The sequence below is a fragment of the Malaclemys terrapin genome, chromosome 23 (genome assembly GCF_027887155.1).
Source record: "Malaclemys terrapin pileata isolate rMalTer1 chromosome 23, rMalTer1.hap1, whole genome shotgun sequence".
NCBI lineage: Eukaryota > Metazoa > Chordata > Testudines > Emydidae > Malaclemys > Malaclemys terrapin.
Window position 1 is genome coordinate 4,966,917 of NC_071527.1, and position 23,069 is coordinate 4,989,985.

Genomic DNA, 23,069 nt, shown 5'->3' on the forward strand with positions numbered 1-23,069 from the left:
AACACAGAGACCGGGCCTCTTGGCTTCCCCTCTTGCTGCTCCCTTTGCTGGCTTGAAGGAGCAATAGCGCTACAGGGAAGGAGGTGAGGAGAAGGTGACTCTTCCTTCCCTAGATTTCTACAGGCGTCTCAGAATCCACCCCACATGCCCACCAGCCCCGTCCCCTTCTAGGGCTGCCCAGACTCCTGTTCATACAACCTCAGGAAGGGGCCTTGAACATTCCTGAGGGGACACCGACACCTGCCCTATGCCCTCAGATACCCTCCCCTTCCTAGGGGACACAACACCCTCTCAGGTACCCTCCCTCCCCAGGGTATGCTACACCCCCTCAGATACCCTCCCTTCCCAGTGGACACAACACTCCCTTAGATACCTTCCCTCCCCAGGGCACAAAACACCCCCTCAGGTACCCTCTTTCCCTGGGGACACAATACCCCCTCAGATACCCTCCCTTCCTAGGGGACACAACACCCTCTCAGGTACCCTCCCTTCCTAGGGGACACAACACCCTCTCAGGTACCCTCCCTTCCCAGGGGACACAACACCCCCTTAGTTACCCTCCCTCCCCAGGGCACAAAACACCCTCTCAGGTACCCTCCCTCCCCTGGGGACACAACACCTTCTCAGGTACCCTCCCACCCCTGGGGACACAACCTGCTCTCCTCAGGGGACACAACACCCCCTTAGACATCTCATACCCCTGGCACACCCTAGACCCGCTCCAGGGACATAATACCCTATCAGACACAGCCAACACCCCCCAGAGGACTCCATCCCCTCAACCCTCCCCCAGAAGCCCCCCAACCAACACCCAGGAGACCAACACCCACTTGAACACAGCCAGCCACAACTCCCTAAGGGAATCAATACCCCCTCCGGTGCACCTCACACTCCCTGGGGGACTCAGGACTCCCCTCAGGCACAGCCCACACCCTGCCCTGCCCCAGGACACCCGATATTCCTCAGGCACACCCAATCCTCCTCCCCCTCCTCCCCCCCCCCCCCGTGCTTTTCAGTCACGCTCAACACCGCCCAGGGCAACAAATGCCCCTGGAGGAGCACATCAAAGCTTGGTAGCCACGTGTAGGCTCCAGACACCTCAGATAATACACGTATCAGCTGGAAATAATGTAAAATTATTTAATTTGATTAGCTTTTAGGAAGCTGTCAGTCCTGCCTTCAGTCCTGCTATCCTATATTCCCCATGTTTATTTCAGCATGAACTGTAGCCATTCATTATAACCACTAGGGGTCAGACCTTTCCAGCATGAAACAGACCATCACCATACTCTTGAATGAACTCACACAGGAAAGTGTTGTGGGCAAACACTTTCACAAACTGATCACTCCATAGCTAACTTTTCAGTCCATGTCCTCAAAGGAAACCTGCACGACATCCTCAAAAGACAAACTTGGGAGCTTAAATTCATAATTTTGCTAGACATGAAAAATCATGATCTTAATACAGACATTGGATTTATGGCTTATTGCAACAATCTGTAATCCACTAACCAGCTCCTCTTTTTTTCGTCCTATGATTGTGGAGGTATTCGCAGGCCACTTCACCCTGACTAGTCCCTTAGAATATGTTAATTATTTATGCTGAATAATCAGTTCCACCATGTATTTAGCTGTGACACTCTGAGTACCTTTCCCAGACCTGAAGAAGACCTCTATGTCAGCTCAAAAACTTGTCTCTTTCACCAATGGAAGTTGATCCAATAAAAGACCAAGTCTTATACTTGGATTATAAACTCTTTGTGGCAGGGCCCCTCACTTTGTTCTGTGTTTGTACAGCTCCTAGCACAACCAAATCCATGACTGGGGCTCCTAGACACTGCCACAAAACCAACAATAAATAACAATAACAATCAATGCTTGCAATAAATATAATAGACCTATCCAATACGTCTAGGCCACTAAATTGCCTTTTATCCAGAGTATAATTTTTTATGTGCCTTTTCTCACCATCCCCTTAATATCTTAAGAAGGGTAATATGGCCTTGGAGAGAGGGTTCGTTGTTCCTAGGAAAGCAGACATACTTGGCAATAAAACCATATACAGAAAATACTGAAACTGTTAAACAATCATCTTTGCTCAATGAGGCCAATTTATTGTAAATACAGAATAAAACGAAGGGATAGCGAAAAAGCAAGCGGTGTTATCATGCTCAGAAAGGATGGCTCAGAAAGGATCTTGAACTACCTTGTTAACCCACAAGCTGTGGGGAATTAGCATATTGAGGCCGCTGAAGCCCTGCACATCCCAAATTCCCCCACCCCCTCTTCTCACGCCAGTACTGCCCCCTCCCACCTACCCCCTATTCCCCCCAAGGTCACCACCTCACCTTACATGTGCATCTTCTCCAGGGTTCAGGCACCTAATTAGTGGAGCCATACCTGTGCAGCCCCACTAATTAAGTTGGCGGCCCTTCATTCTCCCGTGTGCGGCTGCCCAGGTGTGCACCTTAGAGGGAACTATCCGCAGACCACCTGAATGGAGCTCGCGGACCACGGGTGGCCCACGGACCACAGTTTGAGAACCTCTGCTCTAGGCTCCTGGAGGACTCTAACCATGGCGATGGAAGCTATAATTCTTCCCCACCACAAATGTCCCCTCTTCTGTTCTGCCCCTGAAAATGGGAGAAAGCCCCAGTTACAAGGGAGGTAATGCCGGGCATCGGAAATCTCCCCCAGTTGATCCAAGAGACTATTTGTGGTGAAAGGTAGAGGCCTGCGCAGATACACAAATGTGTACCTGCATCCGATCCGCGATGTGCAAAAATTATCGGAGGATATCTGCGCATTTGCATGGCTCTACACTAAGCTGAGACTCCCAGGCATCCCCTCCACTGGAGCCCGGTTGGGGAGAGCCGCGTGGGCAGCTGTGGGGAGCCCACATGGAGTCGCAGACCCTCCACCTGCCCTAGGCTGGGCGGGGAGCCTGCGGGGTGGGGACACGGCCGGAGGCTGAGAGCAGCACCACGCCCCCTGCCTCCCCAGCAGATGGAGGGTCCACCACAGCTCCCCGTCTGGGCTCCACACTGACCTGGGTGGGGGGAGGGGGGAAGACCTGTGGAGCTGCCCGGGGGCTGCTTGGGCCCCCCGCCCAGGGCAGGTGGAGGGGCTGCCGCAGCTCCCCACAGCTGCCAGCCTGTCTCTTACCATGGCTGGACTGTGGGGAGCCACAGCAGACCCTCCACCTAGTGGGCAGGTGGGGCCGAAGCAGCCCCCCACCTAGTGTCCCTGCTCCTGCAGGTCCCCCGCCCAGGGCAGGTGGAGGATCCGTGCCACGGTTCCTCAGAGTTGCCTGCCCGGCTCTTATCGTCAGAGCACCGTGCGGATACAAAATCCACGCTGCTATCTGCAGAAATGGTCCATGGGTGTAAAGCAGATACCTGCAGATTTGCAGGGCTCTAGTGAAAGGCACTATTCAATGTGAGTAAGGCCTTAGGTTATCCAAGCTCACCGAGGAAATATGTGGCAGAACCCAGGTCTTCTGAGTCACATGGGGAGTGGGGGGTTCCAAAGAGGATGGATCTAGACTGTTCTCAGTGGTACCATATGACAGAACAAGGAGTAATGGTTTCATGTTGCAGTGGGGGAGGTTGAGGTTGGATATTAGGAAAAACTTTTTCACTAGGAGGGTGGTGAAGCACTGGAATGGGTTACCTAAGGAGGTGGTGGAATCTCCATCCTTAGAGGTTTTTAAGGCCCGGCTTGACAAAGCCCTGGCTGGGATGATTTAGTTGGGGATTGGTCCTGCTTTGAGCAGGGGGTTGGACTAGATGACCTCCTGAGGTTCCTTCCAACCCTGATATTCTATGATTCTATGATTCACCTTGACCCCCTCAAAACTGGGGGAACAGGGGCCTGATGGGAGTCCCACTCTCCCCAGCCGACTTCCCCAGGCCCCTTCAGCCTGTTCTCCCTGGAACTCTTGCCCCCTCCCTTGCCTTGAGCGCCCTTCCTTCCTTGAACACCCGTCGCCTTTGGGGACCCCCTGCCACACTCGGGGGACTGGCAGGCCACTGCATTGCAATTTGGCCCAGCCTTTGCCTGACTGGATATGCCGTGTGTGTGCAGAAACAAGGTCACTGGGACATGTTGCGGGAAGGCAATTACTACAACTGCCTTTATTTCAGTATTCTAGTATTTCATTAGCCGCTGGTCTCTAAGAACGTGATCTGCACATGGGATGGAGGTTGCCAGAGGCCATTTGCTTGGATAAAAATGGGGGATGATGTTTGAAAGTCCCTCTCGTAGAACAACTGTATTTATCATTTTTATCCACTGCTATGTACTAGATCCAGTTTTACATTTGCTGTGTCTGGCTGATTTTGTTGTTCATGATCTATCTATCTATCTATCTATCTATCTATCTATCCCCATACACCCCCATCTAGCTAGCTAGCTAGGGATCTCTCTGTATTTATCAGGGACTTCTCAAGGTGCTATCAATGTGCTTCTCAGCACCTGATGGGTTTCCCATCTTTTCATACTGCTGTTAGATTACCCTTACATTTTCCAAAGGCCAGTGAGTTCTGTGAGCGACTAACTCATTAGAACTGCCTAGTTGCCTAATTAAGACTTCAAAACTGGAAATCACCCAACCGCAAGCGTTGATCTGCTATGTCAGTTTATTGGAAAAATGGAATAAAACAAAGACAAATGAAACAAAACAGGAAATTATGAACAGGATACAATCTGCACATCAGTGGTTTGCCCTTTGCAAACGATCATGTAGTGGTGAACTGGTGCTAATAATACGAAATACACTGTAGGAGTTAAAAAATGATAGATCTTCATGTTTGTAGTTGGTTCATACTCCTTTGAGGAAAGGCACTGAACAGCAAGACTCTGTGAATTTCCCAGTATCACTGAGACCTTCTTTTGAGCCACATATCTTCACAAATGATTCGATTCCTAAGTGCATACAGCATACTAACAATATACCCTAATCAAATGGTCTTACAACGCTAGACAAGCTAGACCTCAGTAACCCAGGAGGAAAAGGAAAATTTCAGAAGAGCAACTTTGTAAAACTAAAACTCAGACAGCTGCCTCATAACAGAAGCTCCCCCAGAAATTAAAAATGCTTCATGCAGCAAGCAATGGAGAATGGGCTGCAATCTTTAAAATCCCCTAATGCCGTTAGTGCTGGTAGCAGGTATTGCTGTCACTAGGCAGTGACATGACGACTTTCTAGAGCTCTCTTTTAATATTTTGTTCTGTAGGAGCTGGTAGTCGATATGCATTTGACATTAGAGCTCCTTCCACTGCTAGTGCTGTATCCGCCGGTAGGAACGCACGGTGCACATACGTCTCCCAAATTTGCGACGACACTTCTTCCAATCCTAGCGTCGCATATACCCCCACTGCTAAGAACACCTCCGGTTTTGAGTAGTGTTCTGCTGCTGGAGGAATAGCTGCCCCCAAAGCAGGGGTCGCCGTCACACACAATCCCCCCTTGGGATCTACACACAGCTGCAAATAAAAAAGCAAGAGATTGTGGCTCAGTTTATGACTTTTGCTGTAAAAGATGAATCATTTCGGACTTCTAAGAAGGAGAATACTCCTGGTACTTACAAATATTGACGGGGCAAACACCTTCTCCACACAACCTATCAGAAGGGGAAAATGAAGAAAGGTTTAAAATGTAAGAAACAGGGTTTGCCAGAAGCTGGGAATGAGCGACAGGGGATGGATCACTTAATGATTCCCTGATGTGTTCATTCCCTCTGAAGCACCTGGCATTGGCCACTGTGGGAAGACAGGATACTGGGCTAGATGGACCTTTGATCTGACTCAGTATGGCCATTCTTATGTTCTTATGTTTTAGCTACCTGCTTATTATCATTACCTATATAATGAATTAGCTGTAAGCCTTGAGATCAGGTGATGTTTGCAGCAGACTCAGACTGTGGTTTGGAAATATTTGATTTGACTGTCCAATACACACAAACATCGTAATTTTCCCCCCCGATAGGTCCCGATCCTGCACACGGGCAGCACTTACTCATGCCAGTAGACCTATTGGTTAAATTTATCAAAAGTGCGTAAATGCATTAGGATCCGAAGTGCTATTAAGGTGACCAGAGAGCAAGTGTGAAAAATCAGGGCAAGGGATCAGGGGTAATAGGCGCCTGTATAAGAAAAACCCACAAATATCAGGAGTGTGCCTATAAAATTGGGACATCTGGTCACCCTAAGTGCTATTGACTTCAAAAGGGATTATCATCGTAAGTAGAACTGTGCAAATAACTGATTTCATGAGTCAATGACCGAACTGAAGAAACAAAAATATTTTGGGTCTACCTGAAACAAAAATTTTCAGAGAACAAAAAAAAAAAAAAAAAAAAAAAACCACAGGGAAAAATCCTTTTAGGTGGAACAAAATGCAGGGCCGGCGCGACCCATTAGACAACCTAGGCGGTCACGTAGAGCACTAACATTTGAGAGGCGGCGACCGCGGCAGCGGTATTTCGGGGGCGGGACCTTCCACCCCCTAGGGCGGTAAAAAAGCCGGCGGCGCTCCTGACAAAATGTCTCATTCATCTTGAAATGAAATGTTTAGTTTCATTTGTTTTGTTTCTTTTAATTTTTTTAAAGTTTTGTTTTAATGAGAGTGAACTAAATTTTGAAGTGAAAAGTCATTTCAGATGGGAAAAAAATCAAACCATTTCGTTTAAAAGGTGTCAACTGGAAATTTTTTACTTCTGGTCTCTTGGGGTTTTTTAAGTGTAATAATCCGGTGAATTCAGCATGAATTCATAAAATGCTTCAATGGACCGGAAGCTGTGTTTTTTCATTGGAAAAAAATTTCAGCTGAATTTCACTCAACTACTTCTACATCAGTTATGTGCTTCTGATAATTTCCCCACAGTTTGCAATGAGATGACTTGCAAGTACGTGGACTATAACTTGAAGAAAGGGTTGCAGGATTGGACTCTTTGTTTCAACAGGCCTTTTAAATTAATTGTTATTCTTCCCTGATCACTGATTTGTAGGATTGTGCTATGAACCCACCTGCTCTCCTCTCCTTCCAGCAGCTTCCTGTAGGTGGCGATCTCGATATCCAGGGCCAGCTTGACGTTCATCAGCTCTTGGTACTCCCGCAGCTGGCAAGCCAGGTCCTGCTTGGCTTTCGTCAGCGCAGCCTCCAGCTCGGCCAGTTTACACTTGGCGTCTTTGAGAGCCATCTCTCCCCGTTCCTCGGCTTCTGCTATGGCTCCTTCCAGTTTGCATCGCTGCAGAGGCGGGAGATAAATGCATTCCATGTGACTCATTTGAAGAGACTCTCTTTTGTTACAAATGGAAGGCTCAAATTTTGGATTCGGGCTGAAAAACTGATCAGGCTGAGGGATGCTTGAATAAAGCAATATCCATGTCTATTCTTTTGAACTAGACTGTGAACTTCTTCTGGCCAAGTCTGCATGAATCTGTCTGCCCTGCTGGTAGACTATGAGGAGCTGAGACACCTTCTCAGAAATGTCTTCTGACTTCCTCTTAATAGCGTTCACTGTTGTTACAGTACAGCCTAAGCACTGGACAGACACATCACAAAGAAGACAGCCCGAGCCACAGGGAACTCACTATCCAGGTGTCAGACAGGGATGCCTCAAGTGGACAAAACAGACAAAGGCAGCAGAAGATGAAACGAGTTTAGCAGAGAAGTGGAAGGCTTGGCCCATGGCTGGCCTAGCAATGCTTGACAAGCAAGACTGGTAGGCACTATGGCAGAGGAAACACCATGCCTCTTGACTTCTACTCTCAGAAACTATGCCCACAGAGAAAGAGGTCCTGTTCTAGACAGGATTTTACACTGTCCTCCTTGCCATGTGACCCTAGGAGCCCCTCAACGCCAAGTGGCAGAGGGCCCACTATACTGTAACTCTCATCAGGCCTGACACACTCAACTCACTGGTGTCAGAATATTTAGCTCAACAGTGCCTTGTAAGGTATCATAAAAACTGGAGTAAAACTGCTCCTTGGAGTAAATTCACAACCACTTTGCCAGCTGATGGATGGAGGATTTCTCTCTCATCAGCCTTCCCATAGAGGTACCTAGCACACAGCCTGGGGCACTAAGTCCCTAGATTTAGATCTTACAGGCTAGCCGCCATGACATGGGCTTCTGATGACAGACCGGCTATTCTAGTTATATTGTTTTGCTTTATAAACGGCTTACCGGAGATAGGGCCATTGATTGAGAGTTTCAAAGCTGACTAGAAGATTTAGGCACACAACTTCCATTCATTTGAACGGGCTTTGAAAAACCCCAACCATTGATTCTGCTAGTGTCATTTATTTATTTATTCGTTCAGTCATTTAAAGTTGGTTGTACATCCAAAACTGTTTGCTTAACTTTAGACTTCTGTGGAGTGTGTCAGCTTCACAATACAGGCCTCTACCACTTATAGATTCATAGATTCTAGGACTGGAAGGGACCTCGAGAAGTCATCGAGTCCAGTCCCCTGCCCGCATGGCAGGACCAAATACTGTCTAGACCATCCCAGATAGACAATTATCTAACCTACTCTTAAATATCTCCAGAGATGGAGATTCCACAACCTCCCTAGGCAATTTATTCCAGTGTTTAACCACCCTGACAGTTAGGAACTTTTTCCTAATGTCCAACCTAAACCTCCCTTGCTGCAGTTTAAGCCCATTGCTTCTTGTCCTATCCTTAGAGGCTAAGGTGAACAAGTTTTCTCCCTCCTCCCTATGACAGCCTTTTAGATACCTGAAAACTGATATCATGTCCCCTCTCAGTCTTCTCTTTTCCAAACTAAACAAACCCAATTCTTTCAGTCTTCCTTCATAGATCATGTTCTCAAGACCTTTAATCATTCTTGTTGCTCTTCTCTGGACCCTCTCCTTAACTTGAGTCAGCTGGTAGCAGTAGTAAACTATTATCCTTTCATGGCTTGGTCACTAGTCTAGGCACCAGCAGTTTCTTCAGAACTGTCAAGTGGTGCAACCTAATTTGTAATTAAGATTTTTTTTTTACTGATGAGCTGTTATAATGGGGCAGTTTTGGGTTATCATGTAGCACTGAATCCTTTACATAGCATTTGTGTGTCGTTATTGATGCATTATACACTCTTTGCCAGTGTGTCACACTCACCTGGGCTTTAACATTTTCAAGTTCTCCGTGCAGTCTCTGAATCACCCGGTTCAGCTCCGTAATCTCATTCCTTGTGCTGTGCAGGTTGTCGCAGTGTTTGCTAGCAGTTACCTTCAGCTCCTCATACTTAGGTGAGTGAGAAGATGCAATTATAATAAACAGACCAGTTACTAATCACCAAAAGCTGCAGTGTAACTATGATGAGCTACTCATGGGTCTCTGGCAGGGTTTGAATGCTATATCTTGAGCACTAAAGCACAGACCTCTACTACTTGAGCTGAAAGAGGAGCTCCTTTAGAGGTCAGCTGTAGTAGATTATTATCCTCTATGTGGGTAATGGCTGAAGGTGCAACACAGATTGTGAAAACATGTTTCATAGCATTCTTGTCTGGCCAAGACTGGCCTATGGAGCAGGCACTGGGCTGGGCCTCAGGAAAACAGGCTTCAATTTTTGGCTCTGCCACTGCTTTCCTGGGTGACCTTGGGCAAGTCCCTTCCTTCTGTGTGCCTTTATTTTCCCATCTGTCAAATGGGGTAATGCTACTGACCCCCTTTGTAAAACACTTTGAGATATATCAAAGAAAATGATATGCATTAGAAGAAATTGGTATTATTAATTATGATTATTGTTATTTATTACTAATTAATTAATTAATTGATTATAATTTTATAATTAAGAGAAGGAACCCGAGTTTTAAAAAGTGCCTTAAATCTGAATGGGAAGTTATAATATTTCCATAAAACCGGATCCTCTGCAGATATAAACTGGTGTAACTCCAGTGAAGTTAAGTGTGCACAGCTGAGGATATAGCCTATATCTTGATCATTTTTCACTGAGACTAAATCCTAACACAGTTTTGGGAGATAATAGCATACATTTCATATACTGTGGGCAGGTTTACACTACAGCCGGGATTGATGCTTTGAGATCGATCCACCGGCGGTTGATTTAGCAGGTCTAGTGAAGACCTGCCAAATTGACTGCAGATCACTCTCCAGCCGACCCCTGTACTCTACCCCCGATGAGAAGAGTAAGGTAAGTTGACGGGAGAAACTCCTGCGGTGTAGACCCCGCAGTAACTCGGCTTAAGGTACGTCGACTCCAGCTACGTTATTCACATAGCTGGAGTTGTGTAGCGTAGGTCGACTTACCGCGGTAGTGTAGACATAGCCTGTCTGTCATTTCATGCATCTCTTGAATTATGGAAAGCCAGTTTCCTGTCTGTATGCGCTCTCATTCATGTGAATTGAACTATTTCTATGATGAGATCAGTGTCAGAGTCATCCATAATCCCTTTCTCTCTGTGGTGACTCACCTTGCACTGGTACCAGGACTCTGCCTCAGCTCGGCTCCTGTTGGCGATGTCCTCGTACTGAGCTTTGACATCAGCGATGATGTCATCCATGTTCAGGCCTCGGCTGTTGTCCATTTGCACAATAACAGAGGTGTCCAAAATGGATGCTTGGAGGCAAGCAATTTCCTGCAGGAGACATTAAATTCATCAATTGTTTGTGTGGTAAGATTCATAGATTCATAGACTCTAGGACTGGAAGGGACCTTGAGAGGTCATCGAGTCCAGTCCCCTGCCCTCATGGCAGGACCAAATACTGTCTAGACCATCCCTGATAGACATTTATCTAACCTACTCTTAAATATCTCCAGAGATGGAGATTCCACAACCTCCCTAGGCAATTTATTCCAGTGTTTAACCACCCTGACAGTTAAGAACTTTTTCCTAATGTCCAACCTAGACCTCCCTTGCTGCAGTTTAAACCCATTGCTTCTTGTTCTATCCTTAGAGGCTAAGGTGAACAAGTTTTCTCCCACCTCCTTATGACACCCTTTTAGATACCTGAAAACTGCTATCATGTCCCCTCTCAGTCTTCTCTTTTCCAAACTAAACAAACTCAATTCTTTCAGCCTTCCTTCATAGGTCATGTTCTCAAGACCTTTAATCATTCTTGTTGCTCTTCTCTGGACCCTCTCCAATTTCTCCACATCTTTCTTGACATGCGGTGCCCAGAACTGGACACAATACTCCAGTTGAGGCCTAACCAGCGCAGAGTAGAGCGGAAGAATGACTTCTCGTGTCTTGCTCACAACACACCTGTTAATGCATCCCAGAATCATGTTTGCTTTTTTTGCAACAGCATCACACTGTTGACTCATATTTAGCTTGTGGTCCACTATAACCCCTAGATCCCTTTCTGCCATATTCCTTCCTAGACAGTCTCTTCCCATTCTGTATGTATGAAACTGATTGTTCCTTCCTACGTGAAGTACTTTGCATTTGTCTTTATTAAACTTCATCCTGTTTACCTCAGACCATTTCTCCAATTTGTCCAGATCATTTTGAATTTTGACCCTATCCTCCAAAGCAGTTGCAATCCCTCCCAGTTTGGTATCATCTGCAAACTTAATAAGCATACTTTCTATGCCAATATCTAAGTCGTTGATGAAGATATTGAACAGAGCCGGTCCCAAAACAGACCCCTGTGGATAGATGTTTGGCTGCATGTGTGTGTTCCCTCTCCGTGCCACCCCAGCCCTGTGCAGACAGCTGGCAGACCTCGAGCGAACCACACAATGACAACAAGATCCGTTAAGGGACGAAGGCACCCAGCCAGGTCTATTGTTGATGAAGCATGGTACTAGTATCCCGCAGACTCTACCAGACCACTAATACATGTATGCCCACAACAATGGACCAGCTCAGTGAACGGCAGGATTTTCTGTTCCTCCCTGGGCCAGACAAAGATACTCCCTCTGAGATACATCTTTATACCCCGATACAAACAAGTTAAGTATTGCCCCTCTGACATAATTAGTTACTGCCCCCTGAAGTGGCTAGTTATCACCCATCTCTTTGTACATGTTGGTTCGATCAAAACATCTCTATTACGTACTGTCATCCTGACCTTATCTTTTGGGATGGGTCAGCGTGTTCCTTGGGGAATGTTTTTGTACCGTCCTTGATATTGGGATGGTCTGGTACCACTTGATATCGGGATGTGTTTGCGTGAGTGCTCGGTGATTAGCACTTCTTAGGAATGTGTATTTCTGCAATATCAGCCCTGTTCTTGCCAGATTCTGTGTAGTTGCATGCAGGCAGAGCCTGACATTTGCTCACAGCCTGACGTTTGCTAACTTTGCTTTATATCAGCAAAGCTTGCCCATTGCTTCAGGTCAGGCCTCGTACCAGACCTCTGATACAAGGGCTTATATCTTAGGCTCTCTTTCGACTATAGGGTGCTTTCCTGGCTTTGTTCCTCTGTTCACAGATAACAAGATACTTCCTACATATTTTGCAGTTTCAGGTTTAATCCAAAATTGAGGAGAGGGATTTTTTGATTTGAATGCACCTGGTTTTTAGTGAAATGTGTCCATTAATCTCTTTTTCCAGCAAGGCTGGTTGAGGCCATGTCTACACTGTGGGTGCTACAGCACTGAAGCTATGTCCCTGTAAGCCCATAATGTAAGCCCAGCAGAAGGTGTCTGTCTGTCACTGTAAGAACTCCTCCGCCTGGTGCAATGGGAGCTAGGTTGGTGGAAGTTTTCTTCCATCGACCTGTGCGTCTACCCCAGGCTGTGGTCGCAGGGGTGTGGATTTTCACATCCCTGAATGCTGTAGCTATGTCCACCAAAATTTTAAGCGTAGCCCAGGCCTGAGGTAGACGCCTTCTTCTTTCACTTGCGTAAACAAGGAAGGACTCTTCTGAAATCAGCGGAGCTAAGCTGGTGTCAGCATAGAGCAAGTCAAAGAAGAAACCGGCCCTAAGGGATCAGCAGTGGAAAGAGTCCTTAAACCGAGTGCAAATGATGCCCCACGGTCAGGTCCCTTTACACTGCCAGAGCAGTGTAAGAAAGGCATAAGAAAGCCCAGAACGTAAATTAAAATCAGGCCCTAAGGCCCTGATCTTCAAAGGCAGCTAGGCACCTAATTCCCACTGATTTCAATGAGAGTTAGGCACTGAAATACCTTAGAGGATCTGGGCCTGTGGGTCTTACCAAGGATCGCGCCATGGAACCGGTCCCTTAGGCTCAATATAGATTCAGCTGACTAACAGGGTCAGATCCACCAACCGGGCCTTCGACCCTTTCCTTCCGCTAACAGATCACCTGCCACCAGGCGTTATTATTCCCTTCAGGTGGGGTTTTCAAAGGGATTTCCAAATTTCAATTGCCTGCCATTGCAGGGGTCTCAGGCACTGGTGCATCTTGGTCCTTCCTGTCCCCTGCTTGTGGCACACAGTAGTTTAGTCTCCTCAGGGCTATAATTCTTTAGCTGTATCCAGGGTATTGGGCTCAATACAGGGGAAGCTGGGTAGAGTTTAGTGGCCTGTACTATACAGGAGGTCCGACTAGATGACCTGGTGGTCCCTTCTGGCTGTAAACTCTCTGATTCTTAGACTAAGGGAGTCTGGCACCAAACTCCCCATGAATTTCGCCAGCAGGGGTTAACTCCCATAAAGCCCTTTGGAAAATACCAGCATTCATTGTTTTCGTCTCCTCATAAAAGCCTGACTGGAGTAGGAAATGTCGTTACCTCTTCATATATGCGTCTCAGGAAGGTGATCTCGTCTATGAGGGATTCCACTTTGACTTCTAGTTCTGCCTTGTTCATGTAAGCACAGTCCACATCCTGCAGAGAATCGGAAATACAGTGAGAGAACTTCTAATTGATTATAAGACATTTCTGTTAATGCTAGAACAAAATCGGGTTAATAACGCCATCACCTGGATTGTCATTTCTAAGCAGTTTAGTTTTTCCATATTATTTCATTCTTTCCATCTTTATATTTTTACATGCAAAATAATCAATAGACAGGAGAAAGGAAGATAAATAGGTCACCTCCATAGACCAGCCTAATGGTCTGTTGTATCGACAGCCAGAAGGACCAAATCAGGGTAAGGCTAGGCAGCTAATGGGAGATTTTAAAAGGCTCAAAGAGCATCTAACTCCCATTGGAAGTCAATGGGTGTGGGGGTCTAACATCTTTGAAGATCTCCTCCTAAATTCACATTTTGGGCTCCTAAATAAGTGGCTTAATTTGCAAAGGTTGGTGAACACCCGCAGCTCCCAAGGACGTTAGAGGGTTTTAGAGATTTTCAAAAGTGACCTGATCGGCTCCTGTTTAACAACTAAATGAGGTGCCCAGATTTTCCAATGTGTTCAATAGAAGCTTCTGGAAGTTGTGTAGAGATGGATGAAATTTGCTGTATGAGACTTTTGGGGGGTGAAAAAAGCAGATTTGGTGACACCGAAATGTTTCATGGCTTCATGCTGGTTTCACCCAATGGTTTTGGTCAACAGAAATGCCAGTGAAATCAAAATATTTTGTTTTGACATTTTCAAGCGGAAAGGTTTTGCTTCAAAATGCCCTTTTGTTTTAAAACATCCTTTAATTTTATTTGAAAAGCGTCAAAACCATTTTCAAATGCTCAAAACCAAAAGGAAATGTTTCATTTGGCACAAAACACATTTTTTAACCGGAAACAATTTTTTTTTTCCAGATTTTTCAGAATTGCCAATGAATCAACAATTCCGTTATTTATACAGCTGAGCGCTTTTGAAAATCTGGCCCTAAATATCTCTGAAAAGAGGAATTTGAGTTTCCTGAAAACATGCATCCTCAAAAGCTCTAATGGACAAAGACCATAGGATAATATTTTCAAAACACCTGAGTGATTTAGAAGCACATGCATCATTTTCAAAAGTAACTCAGGCACTTAGGAATCTAAATCCTACTGACTTTCAGTGAGACTAAGGGCTAGATTTACAAATGTATTTAGATAACTGGAGATACAGATAGATGCCTAGTGGGATTTTCAAAAGCATCTAAGTGAGTTTGATGGGAACAACACCCATGGGAGTTAAGTGCCTAAATATCTTTAAAAATATTAGTCTCCAATATCACATATGCATTTTTGATTTTTTTCACCTCTAACCATCATTTCATGAATTATTATTTCAGGGGGTTAAAAATGGCAAAATAAAGTGATTTTTTTTTTTTTTTTTTTTTACATTTTTCAGGAAAAAATGGTTGGAATTTCAAAAAATTTCTATTTTTTGTAAGTATGAACTTTGCATTGTTTTTCCTTCAGATGAGCTAAAAATCACGATATGCCATCAGTGTTCTATTAAAATCTGGGCAGCAGGTGTTTGATAAGGTTGTAGCCTATCTGCGCATTGCTCACCTTCTTAAGTACTACAAACTCGTTCTCAGCACAGGTTCGACGATTGCATTCCTCTTCATACCTGAGGGGGAAGAGGATTATTTTTTGCATAGCTAAGAAAAAAAAAATACGTTGGTGCATTTTGGAATTCCAGAACAACTTCAGGTGACTCTGTGCACTTAGTCAGTTGATGTACCATATGTTGTACGTGCCTTATGATGTATGTTTGCAGAATTCTATTTTTTTTGTCATTTCAATAGATAATGTTGATATTTATTTTAAGATATTTTGAAATTTATATTGATTTAAATATTCACAATTGTGCAAAATTATAGGTTTTAAGCATTTTTTTATTGTTCTCTATTTAAATTTTCACAGTTGCAGGAAATTATAGGGGGCTCAGAGAATGGGGAGGGTCAGACAGAAATTATTTAAGGACAGTAGCTGTTGAGGTTCAAAAACCATAAAGATTTATAATCACTAAAATCAAATTGTCACCATCGCATGTCAAAATGTACAAAGTAAATATCATTAAATCAACCTCTAACGAGGTCTCAAGCAGCATTTCTCTTACTTTGCCGACATGGGAATATTTTTTCATCTGTTTGTGTGTGTATGGTGATATTAACGTTTACTGACATTTCCTGTCAAAAATCTAATCCTTCCAAGCCTAGTTGTACGTATTCACATTTACAGTATCTGCCAAGGTCTCTACTTAACTAAAATGTTGTAAAGTACTCTTCAAGCAGACTGTTTAACGAAGAGTGTAAACCCATAATTGATGTAATGTGTAGCTCTCCCTAAGTGATAATGTCGTAGTATATTATTATTTGTTACTTGTATCCCAGTAGCACCTCGGAGGCCCATGGAGAAAGATTACATTGTGCAGGTGCTGTAGTAGGGTTTCCAGCCCTCCAGGATTGTCCTGGAGTCTCCATGAATCGAAGATTAATCTTTAATTAAAGATTGTGGTCATGTGATGAAACCTCCAGGAATACGTCCAACCAAAATTGGCAACCCTATACTGTAGCTATAATATACTTGTTGAATAAATAACACATTTACAAACTTGGGTGCCTAGAGGTAGCACCGAAGGCCAAGATTTTCAGTAGTGACGAGGGATAGATAATAAAACAGAGAATATCAGAATGCCACTATATAAATCCATGGTATTCCCACACCTTGAATATTGTGTGCGGTTCTGGTCATCCCGCCTCAAAAAAGATATATTAAAATTGGAAAAAGTATGGAGAAAGGCAACAAAAATGATTCGGGGTATGGAACAACTTCCATATGAGGAGAGACTAAACGGACTAGGATTTTTCAGCTTACTAAGTGGGGAGATGATAGAGGTGTATAAAATCATGAATGGGGTGGAGAAAGTGAATAAGGAAGAGGTATTTGCCCCTTCCCATAACACAAGAACCTACGGTCACCCAGTGAAATTAATAGGCAAACAAAAACAAACAAAAGGAAGTACTTCCTCACACAGTCAACTTGTGGAACTCATTGCCAGGGGATGCTGTGAAGGCCAAAAGCATAACAGAATTCAAAAAAGAATTAGCTAAGTTGACGGAGGAAAGGTCCATCAACAGCTATTAACCAAGATGCTCAGGGACACAACGCCATGCTCTGAGTGTCCCTAAACCTCTGACTGCCAGAACCTGGGACTGGATGACAGGGAATGGATCACTCAATAATTACCCTGCTCTGTTCTTTCCCTCTGAAGCATCTGGTACCAGCCACTGTTGGAAGACAGGATACTGGGCTAGATGGACCATTGGTCTGACCCAGTATGGCCGTTCTTATGTTCTTATGATTTTTGAGCACTCAGCATCTTTGAAAAGCCGGGCAGTTATTTAGTTAGTCAAGACATATCTGAAACTGCCTACCTATAGTCAGAAGCTTCTCCACCCTCTTGAATAGTGGTGAGTCAACAAGGCATGCAGCTATGTACATGTTTGGAGACATTTCGTTTAACAACCTATTATTAAACTGCATCTTTTCACACTTACTTTCTCTTGTAATCCTCCAAAATGTCCTGCATGTTGTGCAGTTCTGTCTCCAGCTTAGCTCGGTCACATCCCAGGTTCTCCAGCTGCCTCTTCAAGTTACTGATATAAGCTTCAAACATGGGCTCCATGTTATTCTGGTAGTGTTTTTGCTCCCGCAAAAAGCTCCATTTGGTCTCCAGCACCTTGTTCTGCTGCTCCAGGAATCGGACCTGAATCCCAAGAGGAAGAAAGTTCACTTTTGAAGCTTTCAAAACATATCAATGTGTTAGACTGGTAACCAATAAGCGCCAATAGTTCAAACAAGGAATTAATTCAGGGAAGTCCTATGGCTTGGATTGTACAGAGGTCAGGCTAGATGATCACAGTGATCCCTTCTGGCTTTATAATCTATGAAATCTCTCATATTACTGCCAGAATGGATTCCCCGGAATCAGCAAAATGCGAAACAAAAGACATGAGTCATGTACGTGTTTTCAGAAGAATGGAGATAACAGAAATGTAAAATTTGGCGTTCATCTCTTCATAATGAGGTTATTCAGAAACATACTGTTAAACATGAGAAATGGATCGAGCAGTTACAGAGAAAGCGATGCGTACCTCTGATTTATTCTATTTATGGTTGAAACAGCACAGATCCTAGACCGTCTCTCACACCAGTGTAAATCAGAAGTAACTCCACTGAAATCAACACTTAAGCTGGTGTGGGAGAAAAATAAGGGGCTCTCTGAATATAACATTAGAAACTTGGAGCCTGATTCTTATTTACATTAAAACCACTTTATCCCACCCTGATAGTGTATTTATATCCCCCATGCAGGCCCTTTTGCACTGCTGGAGTGACATAAAGTGGCCTTAGTGTGAATGAGAATCAGACCCTCACTGTAATTTTAGGCTGAGATTTGGGAACTCCAAATCCCTTAGACATTTTGGACAGCTAAAAACTGTAGAAAATCTCGGGCTTCATCTCCGAAATGTCTGCGCGAGTTGTGTCTGACATTCCTATGGCGAATCGCCAGTGAAGAGTGTGATCTCCCATCTCACCTTGTCAATGAAAGAAGCGAATTTGTTGTTGAGACACTTGATCTGCTCCTTCTCCTGATATTTCACCGACTGAACATTGGGGTCGATCTCCAGGTTGAGAGGTTGGAGCAGGTGCGGGTTGACTTGGACGGGTGTGATAGTGGGTGGACAAGGCCCACAGATCCCACCCACTCTGTAGCCAAAGCCAGCACCGCCATAGCCATATGCAAGACCAGCATTCCCATACCCATATCTTGCAGAACGACAGCTACCAACGGCCATTCTGGGTTTGCCGGAGGCTACGCCACTGAGACTTCTGCTGCCAAAGTATCCTAGTCCTCTATAGCCCACGCCACCACCTCCCCGAGATGAGACAGTGCTGAAGCTGTACTGCCTTATGCTTCTTGGTATGACAGCTGAGCAAGAACTGAAATTCTGGACACCACCACCTCCAGAGCTAATGCGATAGGATCGGCAAGACATTGTGGCTGATTAGAGGAGGAATGAAGGCAGATGGTGAAGTTCAGAAAAGCGTGAGCAGGGCAGCAGAGTGAAAAGTAGCCAAGCGTGGATCCCTCTGAAATCAGAACTGATGCTTTCACCTTTTTATCTGTTAGGAGAACGGGCCTTGGCTGGATAATGATGAGGTTTATGAGCTTGGGGTGTTAGCCCCACCGCACATTTTGCTGAGCAACAACTTGAACTATACTTAAACACACCTATCATACGTTATAGGAGACGGTCTAGTTTCATTGCAGGGAATCCCAGCTCTATAAAAACTGTGCTTGCAAAACTCCCTTTTTTTATAGTAGGGATTAAAGAGAAGCAAAAACCAGCTTTTGATGGGCTTAGCATACCGCGAATTAGGAAAGGAGTAATTGTCTCGTGGGAAAAAATGCAACTTGTTTATTAAGTTGCCCGCACAGGCCTGGGAACACTCGGGTGATTTGATCATATGGGTCCGATTCTGATCTCAATTAGACCAGAGTAAATCTGATGTAACTCCACCACTAGGCCCGATTGTCCTCTCCTTTGCAATGGTTTTATACACCTGTAATTCCCTTGGAATCTGTGGAGCTGCTCACCGTTGACATGAGTATAAGGCTAGGTCTACACTACCCGCCTGAATCAGCGGGTAGAAATCGATCTCTCGGGGATCAAATTATCGCGTCTCGTTGGGACGCGACAATCGATCCCCGAATCGACGCTCTTACTCCACTAGCGGAGGCGGGAGTAAGCGCCGTCGACGGGGAGCCGCGTAGGTCGATTTTGCCGCTATCCTCACAGCAGGGTAAGTCGGCTCCGATAGGTCGAATTCAGCTACGCTATTCGCGTAGTTGAATTTGCGTATATTAAATCGACCCCCCCCCCCCCGTAGTGAAGACCTGCCCTAAGAGAGAGCAAATTCAGGCCTATAGGGAGTACACCAGGGTAAAGCTGGGCTGAGGGAGGGGAGAATTGGGTCCATAATTTGCTTTCTCGTGGATTTCTTTAAACACACCTTTGTAAAATTAATGTTTGAATCATCCTTGTGCTTGGGATGGCTTGTCTGCACCGGGATCTGAATTTAAGAGCGTGAGGGAACAAGAAAGTTTGGTCAAGTCTTCACAGGTAAAACGGACAAATCTTTTTATGTTGGGTCTTTGTTTCAGTATCGACTGGGCCGGATTATCAGCAGGTGAAAATCTCCACAGCTCCACTGACTTCAGTGATTCACACCAGCTGAGGATCTGGCCATGAAAGTCTCAGGCTTTTATGTTTGTGCAGCTGCTGGTTCAACCCTGGCCTGATTCTTCTGACATCCACATGAGGTCTCAATTATTGGCAGGGAGGGTCACAGTTTTGACTCCTGGAACTGACGTGCACAAACTAGGGAGCTGTTCCACACCTTCCTACTCAGCACCTTTGCTGGTTGAGGTTGAAGAGGAGCTGCATGTGATTAACGCCTCTTGTGATTTAGCCCAACAGGAATTGTGGGAGCTCAGCATCTCTCAGGATTGGATCCAAGATACTGAGGAACATCTGAGGCTGGGTCTACACTACACGCCTGAATCGGCGGGTAGAAATCGATCTCTTGGGGATCGAATTATCGCGTCTCGTCAGGACGCGACAGTCGATCCCCGAATCAACGCTCTTACTCCAGCAGCGGAGGTGGGAGTAAGCGCCGTCGACGGGGAGCTGCGGAGGTTGATTTTGCCGCCGTCCTCACAGTGGGGTAAGTCGGCTCCGATAGGTCAAATTCAGCTACGCTATTCGCATAGCTGAATTTGCGTATCTTAAATCGACCCCCCCCTGTAGTGAAGACCTGCCCTCAGACACATATTAGTCAGTTGGCATCTGCTGTAAAACTAAAGACATGAAATTAGCTTTCTTTCTTTCTTTCTTTCTTTCTTTCTTTCTGTCTCTCTCTCTCTCTCGGGTTTATAACTGTAGACATGGAAAGAGCTCAGGATAATCAGCTTGTCTGAACCAGCTCTGTTCCAGTCTGCTGAACCAACACAAACTTGTGAGCTCCGTTCTTAGCAGACTTGACATCATGATGGATGTCACCCGTCAGAATGAGCCTGCCCATCGTGGCCTGACACGTCACTGGCTAGTGAGGAGTAGGGACAGAAATTTGGTCCCTCCTCCCTTCTCCCCTTGTCCACCCCTTATGGGGGCGGTAGCAGGGAGCAGCCCCTGTGCTCAGGTACGGCAACTGGGCCTGGTAGCTGTGCGAGGGGTGGTCTGGAAGCCTCCTTATTCCACCCCCATTCAGCGGCAAAGCACAGGCTGATGCAGAGTACAGATCTTCGGATTTGAGCCTTAAAGAGGAAAATGTTATATGGACGTTAGCTCTCCACACAAGCTAGAGAGCTGGGATTTAGGGGTCAGATCCAGAGTCATGTTTTCCCAAAGTTGGGAGGTTTTCAGACTTCCTCAGTTCAGTGGTGAAGTTTGGAAACTAGATTGACCCTCGCCAAAGTGATAGAATATTCCAGATCCTGGGCTCCGGAGACAATGTTGAAATGTTCCATTTTGACTTTTACAAAGGGAAATGTTTCGATTTTTTAGTTTTTCAATGACTTTCTCGTTTTGAAATTCAAAACTTTTTGCACTCTGTATTATGATATAAAATTAAAATGCGGAAACCTTTTGATCGATCCAGGGTGGTTTTTTTCACAATTTTGCTTTAGCGGTGAATTTAGAAATGTTCGGGTTTCATTCCTAACTGGATCAAAGACAGATTTTGAAATCTCAAAATTCTCCCTGAAATGGAATTTCCATCCTCTGTTCAGCTCTAATTATTTTCAGATCAGTCCATGTAGGACATAGGAACAAGAGGTCAGGCGTCTTTTGTCTCACTTATACAGTGTTTAAAATGGGTCCCCAATCTTTTCAGGCCCCCGCCCTTTTCCACAGTCAGGGGCTGTGGGGAGGGGGGGCTGTGGGTTCTGCATCTGTTTACAGGTGCCAATTTCTCTCGCTTCATCCCTATTTCTTTCTTCTTTGTCATTTCCCACCATTGCTCCTACTTTCTTCAATTTTTCTCGTGTGCTCTCATTTCCTCTCTTTCACAAATGAGTGAACCTAAACAGGGACCATCTACACAGACATTTATATCAAGGCAGGGATCGTGTTGTCACATCATAGTCCCCAGACCGCACTGTGACCTCGTTTGACTTTGCTCTGTGTGTTAACCACACAACCCACGTTTGGCATTTGTGTACAAGTAGCGAGTTCTGCTACTGAACTCGCTAAGGCCTGATCTACACTGGGGGGGGGGGGATCGATCTAAGATACGCAACTTCAGCTACGAGAATAGCGTAGCTGAAGTCGACGTATCTTAGATGGACTTAGATTGACTTACTTCGCATCCTCGTGGGGCGGGATCAACGGCTGCCGCTCCCCCGTTGACTCCGCTTCCGCCTCTCGCCCTGGTGGAGTTCCAGAGTCGACGGTGAGCACGTTTGGGGATCGTCTAGACGAGATGCGATACATCGATCCCCGATAGCTCGATCACTACCTGCCGATCCGGCGGGTAGTGTAGACATACCCTTACACTAATGTCAATCAGGAGTAACTCCAGTGAAGTCATAGCCCATTTACACGTATGTAAACCAAGAGTGACTCCATGAAAATCAATGGAGTGACACTGCTATTTGACACCAGTTTGACTCAGGAATAACTTTATTGAAGTCAATGGCGTTAGACTGGTGTGAGATCAGAATCAGGTCCTCCATCTTTGCAGCTGGGATTTTAGGGACTCCTGCAGGGCCCCTCGCTCTTCTGCTAGAAGGCAATCTTTTGAAGGGTAATTAACTCTTATGCAGATCGGAACATTTGTGAAGCTGAACACAGCCAGGCAGTGAACAGGAGCATCACTAAAAGCGATTTACGTGAATTTAATGGCACAGTTAAAAAAAAATCTAAAAGAAAAAAAGCAAACAGCTGCAATGGCCTTGAATTGAGAAGTAGAAAAGGCAGGATAGGCCGAGAGGGAAAATTCCCACCAAATATTTAAATGTTACCTTAGGCTTAACTCTGTCTTTCAGACTGCAATAGCTAGGAGGAAAATATAGGAAGTAATGAATAATTCCATCTGTGCGGAGGGCCAGTCTTATAAAACTTGTTATAAAGTTAGGCTTTTGAGTAAATTGCATAATAGAGCATAAAGCCACATTGCAGAGAGATAGATTGACTGCAGTTTATTGAAGAAGTTTCATGACATCTGGATACTTCACAA

At 45.2% G+C, this 23,069-nt stretch overlaps 1 protein-coding gene across 1 annotated transcript; it reads right to left on the reverse strand.

Annotated features, from left to right (window-relative positions):
* Positions 1–4,626: 4,626 nt before the first annotated feature.
* Positions 4,627–18,909, reverse strand: LOC128828040 (keratin, type II cytoskeletal cochleal-like). Its single transcript, XM_054012341.1, has 9 exons — positions 18,365–18,909; positions 17,324–17,532; positions 15,330–15,390; positions 13,678–13,773; positions 10,447–10,611; positions 9,131–9,256; positions 7,030–7,250; positions 5,590–5,624; positions 4,627–5,487 (listed from the first exon to the last, which is right to left on the reverse strand). The coding sequence occupies exons 1-9, from the start codon at positions 18,824–18,826 to the stop codon at positions 5,219–5,221; spliced, it is 1,644 nt and encodes a 547-aa protein (XP_053868316.1). The 5' UTR covers positions 18,827–18,909; the 3' UTR covers positions 4,627–5,218.
* Between the last annotated feature and the right edge of the window lie 4,160 nt (positions 18,910–23,069).